The following is a 17845-nucleotide window of genomic DNA, read 5'->3' on the forward strand; positions in this document are numbered from 1 at the left end:
ATCACTTATTTGCAGAATTTGCAGATCTAAAAAAATGATACAAATGAACTTATTTATAAAACAGAAATAGATTCACAGACATAGAAAACAAATAATGGATATCAAAGGGGAAAGATGGGGAAGGGTTAAATTAGGAATTTGGAATTAACATATACATATTACTATATATAAAATAGATAAACAATGAGAACCTACTGTATAGCACAGGGAAATATATTCAGTATCTTGTAATAACATAGAATAGAATAGAACCTGAAAAAGAATATATATATATATATTTCTGAGTGTGTGTGTGTGTATAACTGAATCACTTTGCTGTACACCTGAAACTGACACACTGTAAATCAGCTATACTTCAATTAAAAAAAAGAATTAAAGAAAAAAGTGGGTATTTGGCCATAATATACTTCTTCAGCTCTTGCTTGATAAGTGTATGAGTCACTATGCAACCTTAGGCCCTACCCTGCTGGTGTTTCAGCTTAGATAACAGAGGCCACCCTGACCACCTCCTGGCAGGGGGAGTCTCTGCCCCACTGGGACAAGAGGACAGAGGCTTCTGACACCCAAGGTTAGAATTCTGGATATAGTTTTCTAGAGAAACAGGATAAGTGAGTAAGAATAAGCCAAGAAATTTATTCAGTCATTCAGATCAAAGATCAGAATATTAAATGTTTTATATGAAATTGATAAAAGTATAGACAGTTTGGCTAGGAGTCAGGAAAGGCAGTAGGAAAAAGCCCAAAATTTCATTTGGTCATGCTCCCAACTACCTTCCTCCATATTGGGGGGTGGCCATGGTGGTGATTATTTCTTCCCTATTAATATTTCAAAGCAGCCCCTGAATATAAGTTGTAAGTCACCATACTATAAATATCAAGACTTGACTCAGGCCAAATTTTACTTAAGTGAAACTTTGTTTGAGGGACCATTGCTTGTCCTTTACTGTCCTTCCCTCATGGTGTCTCCCATCCCCTATGGTGCCTAGTGTTCTTATGCAAGCTTCCTGCTTTCCCATAGGATTCTTTTAGATTCCCTAACTTACTTTTTTTCTTTTCCTCTCCTTGCTTTTATGTAAACATAACTAACCCGTATTGTCTCTAGGAGACCCTGATAATCTCTGGTAAACTATTTACCAGTGATACTGTCACTCTGGAGAATGCTATTTGTACTTTGCAAAGTCCTACAGAAGTAGTAAATTAAATATAAAATAGTCAAGTTAGGACTATGGAATGGGGGATGTGAAACTATTTTGAGCAGGAAAATTTTTGTATTCATAAATTTTAGCATGTAATCCAAAAGCCATTTCATATATATTTATGATAACAGTTGTAGTAGATCGCACATATTTATAAATTGAAGTAAAACTTAGAATTAAGAATAAATATTATAACCCTTACAAAATAAAGTAGAACAATTCCTGATTTAAATTCTGTTCTTCTGTGTTCTTTTTGTCTCTCAAGACAAATTTGTGAAAGTAGTGTTTCTTGGTATTCAATAGTCAATCTCATTGTTATTTCATAGATTATTAAATCACAAGACTGATTGTTTTAACAAAATAATCTAATTATGTAATTTAAGGTATATACAATAAATATTCCATTTTAAGGTTTTCATTTACTTTTTAAAATGTGAAATGATTAGCTTTGTAACTTTATGTGCATGCAGGCTACTTTTGTGAGCAAATAGTTTAAGAATTTTAGAGAAAAATAAAGACATGGTCTTATAGAGATTTAAATTCCTGTTGGGGAAACAAGGCAGAAGCACATGTAGATTTAATTGCAAACAAGAGATGAATATTCCCTTCTACACTGAGGGAAAGGAGAAGAAAAATCTGAATTGAGGTAACAAACAGTGTCTCTGAAACAGAAAACAGGTTAGCTCCCTGGTGTAGGAGGCGTCTGATTGAAAGAAGAGGAGGAGGCGACTTAGAGCCTGTATATATGCTTGCTCTGTTGGGAAGCCGACTCTTCCTCTTCCATGCTGCACCAACTTCAGTTCCCCCTGTTGGAGCATCTGCTCTGGAGAGTAGAAGTATCTTGGTGGAGGATTTTCTCACATTACTGTAGCAATTCTGTACTACAGGGACTTTCATGGGTTGACTTGTAGAGACAAATTTATAGCATGTGTAACATTTCTTTGAGAAAATATACCTTCTGTAATTACAGGTAAATCTGGGGAGTCAGCACGTTTTAGTGGTTTCATGCATAGGTTCTGGAAGACATATTGGGTTGAAATCTTAGTTCTACTTCTTAACAATATTGTGTAGCATTGTGCAGATCACTCACTGCCTTCTTTTCCTCATTCATAAAAATAGGCCTACCTTTATGTGGCTACATTCAGCTAAAGAGTTAATTGAGCTGGAAAAAGTTAGCCTCACTTACTCATTCAGCAGGTAGTGCTGGCTGTTGACTAAGGAGACTTAGTTCTCCTTGTGGCCTCTCATTCTGCAGTAACTAGAATGGCTTCCTTACATGGCACTTCAGGACAGTGCTCCAGGATGGCAAGGGGAAACTGCAAGCCTCTTGAGGCATAGGCCCTGGATCTCAATATCATCATTTCTGCTGCATTCTACAGGTCAGAGAAAGTTGCATGGCCAGGCCAGATACAAGAGGGTGGAGAAATAGACTCCACCTGCAGATAGGAGTTGCAACAAAGGGATATACTTACATACAGGGACGGGAGGAATTTGTGACCATTAAGCAGTCTTCCACTTGGGATCTGTTTTAGGGGAGTGGGTAACCCCAAATTAAGACAGCTGAATCAAGCAATGAAGGAAAGAAAAATAACGGTTGCCCTATAGAGTTGTGTTGATGTTAAAATAAGATAATACATTTGAAAGATATTTAGCCCAATGCTTGGCATGTAAATCCTCATCAAATGTGAACAATGATGATGATTCAATTATATGACAACACTGGGGAAATCAGTGACAGTTGTGGTGTGGGAAAGCAAAATGATCCAAATATTAGTTTGGAAAGAGTGACTTGGTACCTTTGAAAAGTACCGTTTACACCGGGAAGAGATTAGAGAAACAGAGATCAGTTAAGGGCTATTGCAGTAGTCCATACGAACTACCAGGTACAAAGTAGACAAACTAGGTCCTACTGTACAGCACAGGGAGCTATGTTCAGTAGCTTGTAATAACCTGTAATGAAAAAGAATATAGGTATACCTGAGTCACCACGCTGTAGAGCAGAAACTAACAAAACATTGTAAATCAACTATACTTCAAAAAATAAAAAATAAAATCTACTTTTTGAGTCTGTGAAGACTCACTAATAACACTAATAATTACTTATTTTAATAAAAGAGGCTGTTACAGTAGTCCGGATGTAAAGCTTTAGAGGGGAATGAAATGGACAGGTATTAAAAAAACATTTCAAGGAAGAAATGACTAGTATTTGTAACTGATTTGATGTGATCAAAGAAAAGAGGAAGAAGAACTACAGCAAATCATGGTATTTGCTGAGTTCACTCTGTAAAATGCCCAAGTAAGTCATTTTTTTAAAACTTTTTTTTTAGAGTTATAGTCATTTTACAATGTTGTGTCAAATTCCAGTGTAGAGCACAATTTTTCAGATATACGTGAACATACATACATTCATTGTCACATTTTTTTCTCTGTGAGCTACCATAAGATCTTGTATATATTTCCCTGTGCTATACAGCATAATCTTGTTTATCTATTCTACGTTTTGAAATCCCAGTCTGTCCCTTCCCATCCCCCGCCCCCTTGGCAACCACAAGTTTGTATTCTATGTCTATGAGTCTGTTTCTGTTTTGTATTTATGTTTTGTTTTGTTTTGTTTTGTTTTTTAGATTCCACATATGAGTGATCTCATGTGGTATTTTTCTTTCTCTTTCTGGCTTACTTCACTTAGAACGACATTCTCCAGGAGCATCCATGTTGCTGCAAATGGTGTTATGTTGTTGATTTTTATGGCTGAGTAGTATTCCATTGTATAAATATACCACATCTTCTTTATCCAGTCATCTGTTGATGGACACTTAGGCTGTTTTCATGTCTTGGCTATTGTAAATAGTGCTGCTATGAACATTGGGGTGCAGGTGTCATTTCGAAGTAGGGTTCCTTCTGGATATATGCCCAGGAGCGGGATTCCTGGGTCATATGGTAAGTCTATTCCTTGTCTTTTGAGGAATCTCCATACTGTTTTCCACAGTGGCTGCACCAAACTGCTTGCCCACCAGCAGTGTAGGAGGGTCCAAGTAAGTCTTAATAGTAACACTTATATCAGGGATTAAGTAGCAGCAGAACATGAGCCCAATCTGGCTCTCACTTTGATGTCATCTGGTTCATAATGCTCTAAACTCCATTGTGAAGCGGACGAGTAAAATGTACCTTTCAGAACACAAAGAAACAAACCTGACGTCATTTGCTTTAAACGTGTATAGTGCTTGATTATTTTTTCTTTATAGTCCATTCTCTTTTATGTTGTGTATTAACTTATTTCAAGCCACTGAGGAAAGAATGCCGAATGTTCTCCATTTCTCTTGCTTACTGCAGTTGACTTGAGTGGCTGTTGGCTCTCTGAAGCTCTGTTTGAGAAAAATTTTAGCATCTGGGCTTGGGAAAGGGTATTCCACGATTAATTATCAATCTTTGTTGCAAATTAGGCAAACAGACTGGTGGCAGACGTGCTGTATTATTTGCCATTCCTGTACCAAGTTGTCATTGTATCAACATTAACATCTTAAAATGACTAATTCACTTGCCATATCACATAGAATATATAAATGAATGCAGTGCTTTGTTGTTTACAGGCCACCTGCATGTGCAGTTCAGAAGGTGCTCAGTACATGGGGATAATGTACCTTTAGTTCCTTAAAAATCATAAGGAAGCTGAGCCAGTGCTAGTTTGTGTGCTGCCTAATAATATTTATCCAAAAACATCTTTGTTAAAATGTTTAATCTTGTGGTAGCTGTGTTCACTTTTGTGAAATTTTTGACAGAAGAACCTCAAAGTTTAAGTTAGCTGATTGTTTTTGACTCATTTAAGATGTTTCTAAGAAATAAAACATCTTATTCATTATTTCATTGGAAGTGGAAGGGTTTTTGGCCTACAACACACATTCTTATTGTTCCTAGTCTGCTTTATTAGTTACTCTCTTCTTTTTTGCCTTTCCTCTAGAAAGGCTATGCATATGCAGAATGTGGATCTGTAATCCTGCAGGTTTCTTTAAAGTTAAAAATAATTGTTCTTTTTCATGACCATACTTGGGTTCTTATGAAGGTCAAAATATTTAGATTATCTAATAAATAACAGATACCTAGAGTTTCAGGGACCATACAACTTAGAGTTTTGACCTTTAACAACAGAATACCTTCAGAATAAAAAGATACAGAAATCTTTTAATAGTATTGTACCATTTTAGAGAAAGACTTTGACTGTTAGGTATTCTGCCATGATTCTACTGCTATGACACCATTGTGCTCTGCAAGCTACATCAGTGCTCTGGCTGATAGACCTTAGAGCTAGTCATTTTCCAGCTCTTTTGCTCAGTCAGTACGGTTCTTACTGGATTCTGTTTATACCTCCCAGCTCCTTGCCCATGCAATATCAACTTTCCCTTTCTTCCTTAAAAATAGAACCCTGAATTATACACAGAATGGCAGTATGTCCTGCTAAAAATATACATCTTTCTAAAAATAATACTAGAGGATAAAAAGGACAATTTTATGTCCTTAAATATGAAAATTTATATAAAATAGACAAAGTCCTTAAAAGTATGTAGCATATCAAAGTTGTATAAAAAAGAAATAGAAAACCTGAATAGTTTATAACTATTAAGGAAATTGAATCCATCATTAAAATTCTTTTCACAAGAAAACTTGAGATTCAGGTGACTTCACTGAACATCAAATGCTACTGAATAATCAAGGATAATATAATTCCAACCTTATATAAACTCAAAGAAAAGAAATTGAGTCTACCATAATATCTATATGAACAAATAACAAGGGTGGTTTTTAAAAAAAGAAAAATGTTAGGCTTATCTCTGTTCTGGACAGAGATGCAGAAATTCTAAACAAAATGCTAACAACTAAACCCAACAATGTATGTAAAGAAAATGACATCTTGACAAAATTGGCTTCATACTTGGAATTCGTGATTGATTTAACATTAGAAAATAGTGTAATGGTTAGGCAAAAGAAATCATTTGATTATCTAAATAGAACAGAAAATAAGATTTTATAATGTTACTTGTCTCTTCATGGTAAAAACTCTGGAATAGAAGGTAACTTTCTTAATCTGATGTTTAAAAGGGTATCTGCAGAAATGTACACTAAACATCATACTTAATCACAAAACCTGGAGCCTTTCATTCTGAGATTGGGAAGGACACAGGATGTCCACTATTGCCTTTTGTGTTCTGTCTTTTACTGAAAAGATCTTCCAGCATAGCTGAACAAACAGTAAAAGATACAAAATTTAGAATGGAAGAATCAAAATGTTCATTTGTAGACTGTTTTTGTAGAGAATCCAAAAGAATAAACAAACTATTTGAATTCATAATCAGTTTATAAAATTATTTTCCAGCAAAGAGTAAAATTAAAGGTACTATTTTATAATGATATTGAAAATTACCAAGTGCTTTGTAATATATCTAGCCAAAGATGTACAAATCCATTACAGAAAAATTGACTCATAGTTTTAAGACAATGGCTGTCAAAAATCTCATCTGTTTTGTGTATTTTAGTATGGGATTTTGTTTGTTTATTTTGGAACTTGACAATTTTATTTTAAAATTTGTACAGCAATACAACTGGTCAAGAATAAATATGACACTCTCAAAGAACACAGTGGGAGGACTTACTCTACCAGAAAACAAATAGTATTTTAAAGCTATAGGAATTAAGATAGTATAGTATTGGTGCATGTGTACAGGGCTAGACAGATAAACAATGAAACAGCAGAGAGCTCAGAGACAGACTGAGTGTATGTGTACACTTGACTTAAGATAGGTGGTACTGGAGAGCGGTCAGGAAAGGATAGTTTTTTAAGTTAATGGTGCCGGAGAAATTGCTTATTCATATGAGGAAAATGCAATTGGATCTCTTATTCCTTACTATGTATTAGTCATTCAGTGGTAAATTATAGAATTAAAAATAAAAGGAAATATTAAAAAGACATTTTAGAACCTACTATAGAATACATGATCTCAAAGTAGGAAAATATCCTAGTAAGCCTTAAAGTTGTGAAAGTAACTACATAAAAATGAAGAATTTCTGTTGAAAAGAGAGTGAAACACAAACAACCATGAGAAAATATTTTCCGTACATATAACTATCATAGAACTCACAGTCAGAATATGAAATTACCGAAGGAAAAAGTGTCAACAAATTAAAAATGAGTAAAAGACTTGAACATGTCACTTAATAAAAGAGAGGTTCTACCAATCCAACAAATACAAAAAGTGGACACTTCATTCGTAATTTGAAAAAACAGATTAAAACAATGAGATAGCACCTTATATCCACGAGATTGGTTTAAGTCTGCCAGTTTATTTTTTTCCCCCCTGCCTTTTTTCTTTCCCTGGAAATTACTTGTTCTTAGATTGGCCTCTTTTGTTTCGCTCTCTGCACAAGTAGATTATTATTTGACAAAAGGTTGAAATGCACCCAGTGTGGATTTCTGCAGCCCTTTCTCTGCATAGCTTCCTCTTCTATGGCAGCACTTCTACAAATTATAGCCAGCTTTTTCTCCCCAAAACTTAGCATCTGTCTCTTCAAGTCAGTTAGACTGTCATACTCTACTTGGATCCCCCTCCTTGTGCAAAAATCTGATAGATTTATAGGATCATCTCATTTGTTTTTCTTCTCTCAGGGAAAAGTCATATGCTGCCTGTTGTACAAGTTCTGAAAATAGTTGTTTAATATAAGCCCCATAGCTGTACTTTTTAAAATTGAAGTATAGTTAATTTTCAATATTGTATTAGTTTCAGGTATACAACATAATGATTCAATATTTGTATGGCTTATACTCCATTTAAAATTACTACAAAACAATGGCTATATTTCCCTGTGCTGTACAAAATACCCTTGTAGCTTATTTACTTAATACATAGTAGTTTACATCTCTTAATCCCCTTCGCCTATCTTGTCCCCACTTCCTTCCCTCTGCCCACTAGTAACCACTAGTTCTCTGTATCTGTGAGTCTGTTTCTGCTTCGCTATATACATTTGTTTTATTTTTCAGATACCACATGTAAGTGATAACATAGAGTATTTGTCTTTCTCTGTCTGACTGATATCACTAAGCATAATACTCTCTAGGTTCAACCATGTTATTGCAAATGGTAGCATTTCATTCTTTTTTTATCCCATTGTGTATATATATATAACATCTTTATCCATTCAGCTATTGATAGGCACTTAGGTTGCTTCCATATCTTTGCTACTGTAAATAGTGCTACTGTGAACATTGGGGTGCATTTATCTTTTCAAATTAGTGTTCTCATTTTCTTTGGATATATATCCAGCAGTGGAATTGCTGGATCATATGGTAGTTCTATGTTTAGTTTTTTGAGGAACCTCCATACTGTTTTCCACAGTGGCTGCACCAATTTACATTCCCACCAACAGTATACCAGGGTCCCCCATTTTCATGTCCTTACCAACCCTTGTTATTTATCAATTTTTGATGATAGCCATTTTGATAGGTGTGAGGTGATATGTCATTGTGGTTTTGTTTTGCATTTTTTTTTGTTGATTAGTGATGTTGAGCACTTTTTCATGTACCTGTTGGCCATCTGTACGTCGTCTTCAGAAAAATGTCTATTTAGGTCTTCTGTGCATTTTTTGATTGGAAGTTTGTGTTTTTTTGTTTGTTTGTTTTGCTGTTGAGTTGTATAAGCTGTTCATAAATCTTGGATATTAAGCACTTATTGATCATATTGCGAATGTTTTCTCCTATTAAGTAGGTTGTCTTTCCGTTTTGTCAGTGGTTTCCTTTGCTGTGCAAAAGCTTTTATGTTTAATTAGGTTCCATTTGTTTATTCATGGACAGAAATGGAATTGCCTTTTCTAGTTTCAAAACTGATTTCTTATTTTAAAAATTTTTTATTGAAATATAATCAGTTTATAATGTGTTAATTTCTGGTGCACTGAAAACTGATTTCTTAATAACACATCCCGTTTAACTATTGTTTAATCTCTTTCCTCCACAACAAGTTTGAAAGTGTCTGTATTTATCTCTATCGTTTGTTGGGTTTCCGGAGAAGCACTGCTATGTCATTATTTTATTTCCCTCTTTACCCTGCTGTAGTATGGTGTCCAACAAAAGTATTTTATTGAAACAATTTTTAAAGGTCAGAGTGACCTTTCAATTGTCAGGTCCAATATTGAACTTCTGATTCCAGTAATATGATGTGACAGTTATCTTAGGAAAGCCTTCAGATACAAAATATTAGAATATAAAATATGAAGAATATTTTTACAGTGCATGACTAACCTAGCTTGAAAATGGAAATCCTTGGAATTAAAAAGGAAGGAAAGAATTGGAAGACATGAAAAGAAATTAATAAATATAAAATTTAGAGAAGTTCTATTATATGACTTCAGAGAGGGAAACACCTAGAAGAGCTGGCTCCTGCAACCATTCTTGCCCTGGAACTTTGGCAAAAATTTTCAAATTTGGTGCAGATGCTAGTAGATGATATGTTTTGGGCGATCCAAAACACATGACCAGTTTTCATTTCAGAACATTTTTGACTAATGTTCTCTTCATAACATTTGCTAACTACTCGGGCTGCAGAGAGCAGGCTTAAAACATCAATGACAAAAGCCCCTTCAACGCAGAGTGGCACTCTTCAGCATACTCTTAAGACTTTTTTTTTTTTTAAAGGACTGAATGATCAGGGGAAACTCTGTAAAATATACCAAAACACTTAGCTGAAAACTTTGAAGGGCCAGGAGCAAATCAGGTATATAAAACATACTAAGGCTGCAACCTAGACTTAATGGAGCATACTCTCCAATTAGATTAAAGGAGAGAAATCTGCACTTTATCTATGAGAAGTGGGGAAAGAGAACCCTCTCTGGAGAAACTATATCATTTGGAGACTTTGTGATTTAAAAAAAAAAAAATCATCTGGCATTCAATCAAAAATTACTAGGCATCCCAGAAGACAGGACCACATGACCAAACTTCAGAAGAGAAAAATAGACAAAAATGATAGACCATCGAGTGATTCTGATACTTAAGACTTAACAGCCAAGAACATTAAAATAGCTACAATTAATGTTGGAAAAATAGAGAACAAGTGGGAAAAAACAGATTATTTTATCAGATATTTGGAATCTGTGAATCAGTGAGGAAAAGTTACCCGTATATTTTATTGAACTCTAGAAGGAAGGAGAGAGAATAGGACAGAAGTAACATTTGAACAGATAATAATAGAGAATATTCCCCAAACTAAAACAGAACATCAACCCAAAGATTCAGGTAGTTCTGTGAGCCTCAAAAGAACAAATACATAGAAATTATGTCAAGGCATATTATTACAAGCCTGCTAAAAAGTGAAGACACAGAAAAATACTAAAAGCAGTCAGGGTAAAAAAGACACATTACCTTCAAATGAGGGCAGCAATAAGACAACTACTCAATAGAAACAATGAAAGCCAGAATATCCTTAAAATACTAAAAGAAAAAGAAAAAGCCAACCTAGAATTCTGTATCCACAAAAATATTCTTCAAATATGATGATATACAAAGGTGTCAGATAAATAAAAATGGAGAGAATCTGTTGACAGCAAATCTACACTATAATTATAGCAAAGGGACAGAGAACATGATCCCAGGTGAAAACAGAATTGTAGGAAGAAGCTAAGAACAATGGAAAGGATAAATATATGGGTAATATAAATGTTGACAGTAAAAATAGTAACAGTAATATGTTGTAGTGTTTTAAATATATATATACAATTAAATAGCAAAGAAAGGGGAGAGTAAGTGGAGTTAAAAAGTATTCTAATGTCCCATTGTTTTCAGGGAAGTCATAAAAGGTATAATTTGTTTTATACTCTAAAAGCCATTAAGTTAAGGATGCACATTGTAATCTCCAGGAGAACCACAAAAAGAAAAGAATGTGTAAGTATAAGTTAACAGAGGGGCAAAAATATAACAAAATATTTTAATAATCCTAATAAGATAGGAATCAATGAAATATAAAAACAAACATACATATGCAATAAATTTCCATATACAGTATAGAAAACAAACGAATTCAGTTGCTGGTTCTTTGAAAAGAAATTGATAAACCACTAGCAAGATTCCTTGAGAAGAATCCAAGGTTGGTTTCACCCTTAAAAATCTGTTAATGTAATAGTCACATTATTAGATTAAAAAAGAAAAGCCATGTAATCATTTCACTAGAGTCACAAAAAGTATATGACTAAGTTCAACATTAACATATTAAAAAAAACATTTTTGGCAAAGTGGGAATATATTCCAATACAGAATATAAGAAAAAATTCTACAACCATTCTTAATCCACATCACTCTTAATCCTGAAAAATTAAAAGTATTTCCTTTATAATGAGGAACAAAAATAGTCTCCTTTGATAATTTCCATTTATTATTGAACTAGTGAGCCCATCTAGCATGCTTGCAACCTTATAAATAATAATGAATAAAGGTTTTAGGATTGAGTGAAAGAAACTAAATTGCCATTATTTGTAGACAGTCTGGTTAATAGAAAACTAAAAGAAACAAGAAATAATATTCTTAGAATAAGAAAGGTTAGCAAAGTTGTGGGATATCTTCAATATATGTCAATTTTATTTTAAAATCCCTTTTACATGAAACAGTAAATATTATATAGTACCTAGGAATATATCTAACAAAATATGTGAAGACTTTAAAAGAAAATTTTTCTAAAATTTTATTGAAAGAAATTAAAGATGACCTAAATAAATGAAGAGATATGCCATATTTATGGATTGGATTGGATAATCTTTAATTATGATATCAAAATTCTTTAAATGTCAAAAATATTCCAATTGATTTATAAATTCAGTGCTTTTAAACAAAATTCTATAGGTTTTTGGTGGAAATTAAGCTATTTAAAAAATTATACAGAAGATAAAGTACAATCTTTAAAAGTGTGAATCACTAGGGTAAGGTTTCCTCATCAGAATACAAATGATTTCCTCATCAAGATACAAAAAAGTACAAACTATATATAAAGGAAACATTTAAGTTAAGAATAACTGTTGATTAAAAGACCAAAGAAATGAAAAGAGAAGCTCAGACAGGGAGCAACATATTGAACCTGCATTGGATTTGTAACTTTCTAGAATATATAAAGAACTTTAAAAAACCAACATGAAAAAGACATCTCAATAGAAAAAATTATCAAAACATGTATTTCCCCAAAGAAGGAAAACTAACTGGCCAGTTACAGGTATGAAAAGGTGGTCAATTTAAACAGTAAAGAGAGCAATACAAATTTCAACCATGAGATAATATTTGTATGCTCTATGACTGGCCAAAATAAGAAGTCTGACAATACCCTTGCTGGCATGGATCTGAAGCAGTGAGAACTACGATCTGCTCTGTTGGAGTATAAATTATTTACAACTACTTAGTAACATATATCATCTAGTGAAGTTGAACATGTGCATTCATGCATTTGTAGAACCAGCAGTTACATTTCTAGCAGTGTCTCTAGAGAATATCTTGCACCCATGTGCCAGGAGAAATATATGATATTCCTACTAGCATTTTTTAATGGTAAAACATTGGAAACAATCTAGATATTTGTAAACAGTAGAATGATAAATTGTGTGCCCATTATGTTGAGTACTAAAGCAGGAAAGTACATTAGTATTATTCTGTCTATATACATTTTTAAAGCATACAGACTTAAATAGTAAATTATATAGGATTACATATACTTGTGTGGAAGAACTATAAAGAAAAAAACAAGGAAATGATAAAATTAGAATTAAGGATAGCAGTTACTCCTGGAAATGTGAGAGAAAAATATGATTAAGGAGGTACATTGTATTAGTTAAGATACTGGTTTAGCTCCATTTGACAGAAATTCCAATTAGTGAAGCAAAGAAAGTTGTAAATTTATTTCTTTTTACAACAGATTGAAAATATTCTAGGCATCACAACCATGTCGTTCTCTAGGAACCAGGCTCCTCCTGCCTTTTTGTTTGATCTTTTGAGCATGACCCTCATCCACAAGGCTGTGGTAGCTCGCCATCACAGGTGGGAGAATGGAGGGCTAAGGGACCTTTGTAAGGCCAGTTTCTAAAGATTGCACACATGACTTCTCTTCATGGTCTGCTGGCTAGGATTTAGTAATTTTTCAGTGCAAGGAAGTTTGAGAAATGTGCCCAGCTGAAAGTCAGGAGTTTTAGAACAGGGAGGAGAGGACAGATTTTGGGAGGAAAGTAGCAATCTCTGCCACAGACTCATGGTGGTGGGACAGGAGGAAAAGTCTTCAAAGGTATTGGTATTGTTCTGTTTCTTAAAGTAGGATGGTGAGTAGAGGTGTTTTTTAAACATTACTTTATGCTTTCCTTACAAATTATATGCTCTCTTGTATATATGAAATGTTTCATTGTTAAAGTTAAAACATGTAGTGGATGCTTTTCAGGCTTTACTTTGCTTGAATCTTATGCAGCATATGGTATTGTTGATCACACCCTCTAGACATTTGAATTTTTATTGGCAGGAATCTCTAGACTTTTCTCTTATTTCTCCAACCATTCCTTTTCAGCCTCCTGGGCTTCACTTTCTCTGCAGGGGAAAAAAGGCCTTTTCCTAGATGCCCCTCACTTGTCTCCATAATTATTTAGGATAGTTTCAAATTGGCTAATGGGTTTCCTGGATTTGGAAAAATTGCAAGAGAAAACTAATTATATGGTAAATATTCAGATTTTATCACCTTTTATTCATAATGTTCTAGCCATACATGGAAAAGGGGAGGTTAGCACATTTTTCTCTTTGTAATTTTAAATAATTGTTTCTTATATCTTTTTGAATGACATCACAAAAGAACAAATAATTCTAGAGTGATTCAAAAGTACCAGTGCATCTTGTAAAGGTAAGAAACAGGAACTGTTCCTATAGATAGATACCTATAGCAGCATTAGAATAAATCTTGGACATGACTCACATCCTTATAACCATGTATCCATATGTTCTGTCTTCTTATAAAAATCAACAATTTACTTGACCATCCAGAATAATGACTGCGTTTCTTAGCCTTCCTTGCAGCTAGGTATGACCGGCTGACCTAAGTCCTGGCCCGTGGATAATAAACAGAAGTCATTATGTGATAAATCTTAGCATATATTAACGGGACTGTTGTTTCCCCAATGAAATAGTGTCAGGCACACATGTATTTGAAAAGTTCTGTTCACTTCAATTTTTTCTAAAGCAAATAAAATAAAATTCATTTGGTGAGCATTCAAGTTTCAACCATATGTCAGGGCCATTGTAGTCGCACCCTTCAAGGAGCTCGCAGTCCAGAGGAGATCTATTGGAATGCTGTGGCAGAGAATGCTATGCCCAAGATGCTATGGAAACACAGAAAATGCCAGTTAGACAGAAAAAGAACTCAAGAACGTTGACAAACTTAATGTAAGCTTATAAAATAAAAAAAAATTTTAAATGGCGTCTAAATATTTCAGTTACTATAAGCATTTTAAATATCAATACCATTAAAAATGAGTCTTAACTGTTATAGGAGGTAGAGGTATGAGAGATGGAGTACAAGTGAACTCTATTAATTTTTAAAATATTTGCTCTATTTTATGGATATTTTTCATTGGTTGTATACTAATTTTATAACCAGAAAGAATAATTTAAAGACCTAACATTTAACAGAATATGTATTTTTTAATGTAGCAACATAACCTTTTTGATTTAGCAACGTGATTTTCTTGAGATTTCTGGATTGAAATTTTTGTCTTAAATTCAAATTCATGAAACATATTACATGTTTATATATATCTTTTTTAAAATTTTACTGTAAATTTAATTTTACTTAATGTAAATATATGATACATATTACTTCATAGAACTTCACTGTTATTCCAGTGTAGATATTGTCTGGCATTTTAACTTAAGGCGGACTCTAATGTCACTCACTGGTTACAACAGACCGTAAGGAGAACAGACAGCTGACCCTTGAACAAGGCAGGGGTTAGGGGTGTCAACCCTAGTCAGATCTTATCACATTCACAGCCGCCAGTAACTTCTGTCACCTACTCCAGGTCATTGTAAAGCACCCCCTCCAAGGTGACTTTAGTAATGCAGGACTTCTTGCTGGTGTCAATCAGATACTGTACTATGTTACATTCTCTCTGATTCAGTTTTCAACAAAAATGTAGTCTTTTTTTTTTTTCTTGCAGACTTTGCCTTCAAAAGAAACAAGGTTTTTAAATACTACACAAATGCCTTGCCTGCAATCAGCTTCAACTTGGAGTAGCTGTGAGCACAATTCAAAGTCTCAAATATTGAGAGAACATGTATCAGAGTTAGATTCTTCTTTCCATTCTGTTCTGTCATTGCCGTCAGGTAAGCCTCCTTATAAAAATTTTCTAAGTAACTGAATATTTTTATGAAATATTAATGAAATTTAATCTTATAAATATGAGCCTAATAAGCTTTTATCAGTTATCACTGGATATTAGAACTAAAGCATTTTCACAGAGGAATTAATCTAGTCACATGCTGAGTTAATTTTCTATCTTTGTAAGTTGATTCTTTAATTCCTTGGAAACCATTTTGATTTGCTTTGGGAAATACCTAGCTTTTAATCTCCCTTTGAGTGTTAAATTTTTAGCATTTTATTGATAACATGGCAATGCCATTGAAATGTTTCTCAGTAAGTCAGTGTTCTTTTTCTAATGTGTTGTTTTGCATGGAGTTTTCTCTGCCATATAGTATTCCTCCATTTATAATCAGCATTAAATTTCCCTGAGAGAAGAAAATTGTCCGTCTTTAGGTATAGTCAACTTTTGAACCTCAGGAATCTCTATAATCTACAAGTGTACAAATGAGGCATTACATCAGTGCATCCCTAAGGTGGCTTTAAGTTTTTTTACAGTTCTTGGTTTCTGTTCAACTATTTCCAGTCTTATCTACACTGGAACTGAATGAATAGGGTTAAAAAGGAAACATTCTTCATACTGACTGTCTCAGGTTCATCTCTTTATGGGGAGACATATCAAATGGGCCTTTCTTTCCTTCAGCTTTCAGTTCTAATCATCCCAGAGACTGCTTGTCTTTGTAAAGCACCATTTTTTGTACCTATTCCTGCCCTGAACCTTAGCTTGGTTTTTCCCAGTATTACAGTGGTTTCTTGTCTACACCATAACTTTGAAGTAAGTTCCTGGCAGGAACTATTTTATGCCATCTTTGAGGAAACTTTACTAATAGAAACAAAAATAATACACGTAACAATAATGACACAGCTAACATTTGTTCTTAGCATACACTGGGTCCTATAAACACATTACATTTCCTTGTTTAATTCTTGCAGCAACCCCGTGAGAATAGGTACTGCTGTCTTCTTTATCTTACATAGGAGAAAATTAAGGCTTAGAGATGTTAAATTATTCATTCGAGATTACACAGCTAGTAAATGATGGAGACAGGATTTGACCTGAGGTAGTCCTTCTCCAGAGCCACACTCCTAGCCATATTCTTCAATGTGTTTCTGTGTTCTTATTAGTAAATCTGTTTCTTCGATGACGTATATCTGAGAGCTGGCATAAATAACTTTCATTCTATATGTCCCCTCAAATAAGATTGGCTTCCTCGCCTACTAGTTAGGGTTATCTGTTTCTTCTTGTGTTCTTTTAATAAAAATCCAAATATCTGCTATATGCTAGGTACTAAGTAGGTGCCAGGAGTATTAATACAAATATATCCCTCAAGGTACTTGCATTCTAACTTGACAACTGAAATGTAAACTAAGTGCAATAAAATGTTATGAAATATTTTAATAAAAGCCCACAGGTCACAATGTGGGTGCTAAGGAAAGTATATGGGTAGAACAGACATCTCCCTAGTTGCATCATGTTTTCCCACAACTCACAAAGAACAGTGGTAGAATTGGTGATACCCTTTATAAAAGTTAAGTGGCATTTCTTTAAAGAAACAAACTTCTGTTTTAGTAATTGGAAATATCACAATCCTGAAATATTCAAGCAGCATATTTAACCTGTCTTCTTATCTTCGTTTCATCATTTAGTTTTCATATGGTCATAGTAATCCATCCTACCTCTGCCCCTTGGGACAGCCTCCCTGATACTCATGAACCCATCTTTGTGTGTGCATATTTTCCTACATTTGAGTATGGATCTGCCATTAAAATACATCATTTGACGGAGAGATACTTTTTTGTTAAAATCCATACTCTTCTGGGTCTGTCCTGATTTATGCATTCATAATTAGTTTTCCTAAAAATAAGTACCTTCTTTCAGTAGCAAAACTTAGTAAATCAACCACTTTATAAAATATTTATGTTTCTTAGGAAAAAGTTTAGGTGTCTCTCTTGAATTTTTTAATATGATTGTTTTCGCATTCTTGATTGAAGAAAAACCCCTTTAGTTAATAAATGTGAAGCACATCTATTTTATTTACTTAGCTTCTCTTTTGGTTGTGAGCATATGGAGTTTAAATGTAGTGAATTGAATGCCTCTCCTAACTCTCTATTTAAAAGAAGAAAATTAGTTTGTCAACATGTTTGGTATTTGTAAAAGTAGATATCATTTTGTGATTCAAAATACTAGTAAAACTAAGACAATGTGAAACCTGACATTTTCATAAAAGGTTGCATCTGAATTATAGTGGTT

General features: G+C 33.8%; 1 protein-coding gene across 7 annotated transcripts in view; it reads left to right on the forward strand.

Moving 5' to 3' along the window:
• Positions 1-17845, forward strand: part of KANSL1L (KAT8 regulatory NSL complex subunit 1 like) — a 113600-nt gene that overhangs the window by 78101 nt on the left and 17654 nt on the right. For all 7 annotated transcript variants that reach the window (XR_012072775.1, XM_072961346.1, XM_006205250.4 and 4 more), the window contains exon 7: positions 15395-15560. Coding sequence is in view for 6 of the 7 variants with exons in the window: in XM_072961346.1 (XP_072817447.1) it covers positions 15395-15560 (166 nt within the window). In the remaining variant the exon portion in view is untranslated. The remainder of the gene's footprint in view (positions 1-15394; positions 15561-17845) is intronic.

Source organism: Vicugna pacos, chromosome 5 (assembly GCF_048564905.1).
Source record: "Vicugna pacos chromosome 5, VicPac4, whole genome shotgun sequence".
Lineage (NCBI taxonomy): Eukaryota > Metazoa > Chordata > Mammalia > Artiodactyla > Camelidae > Vicugna > Vicugna pacos.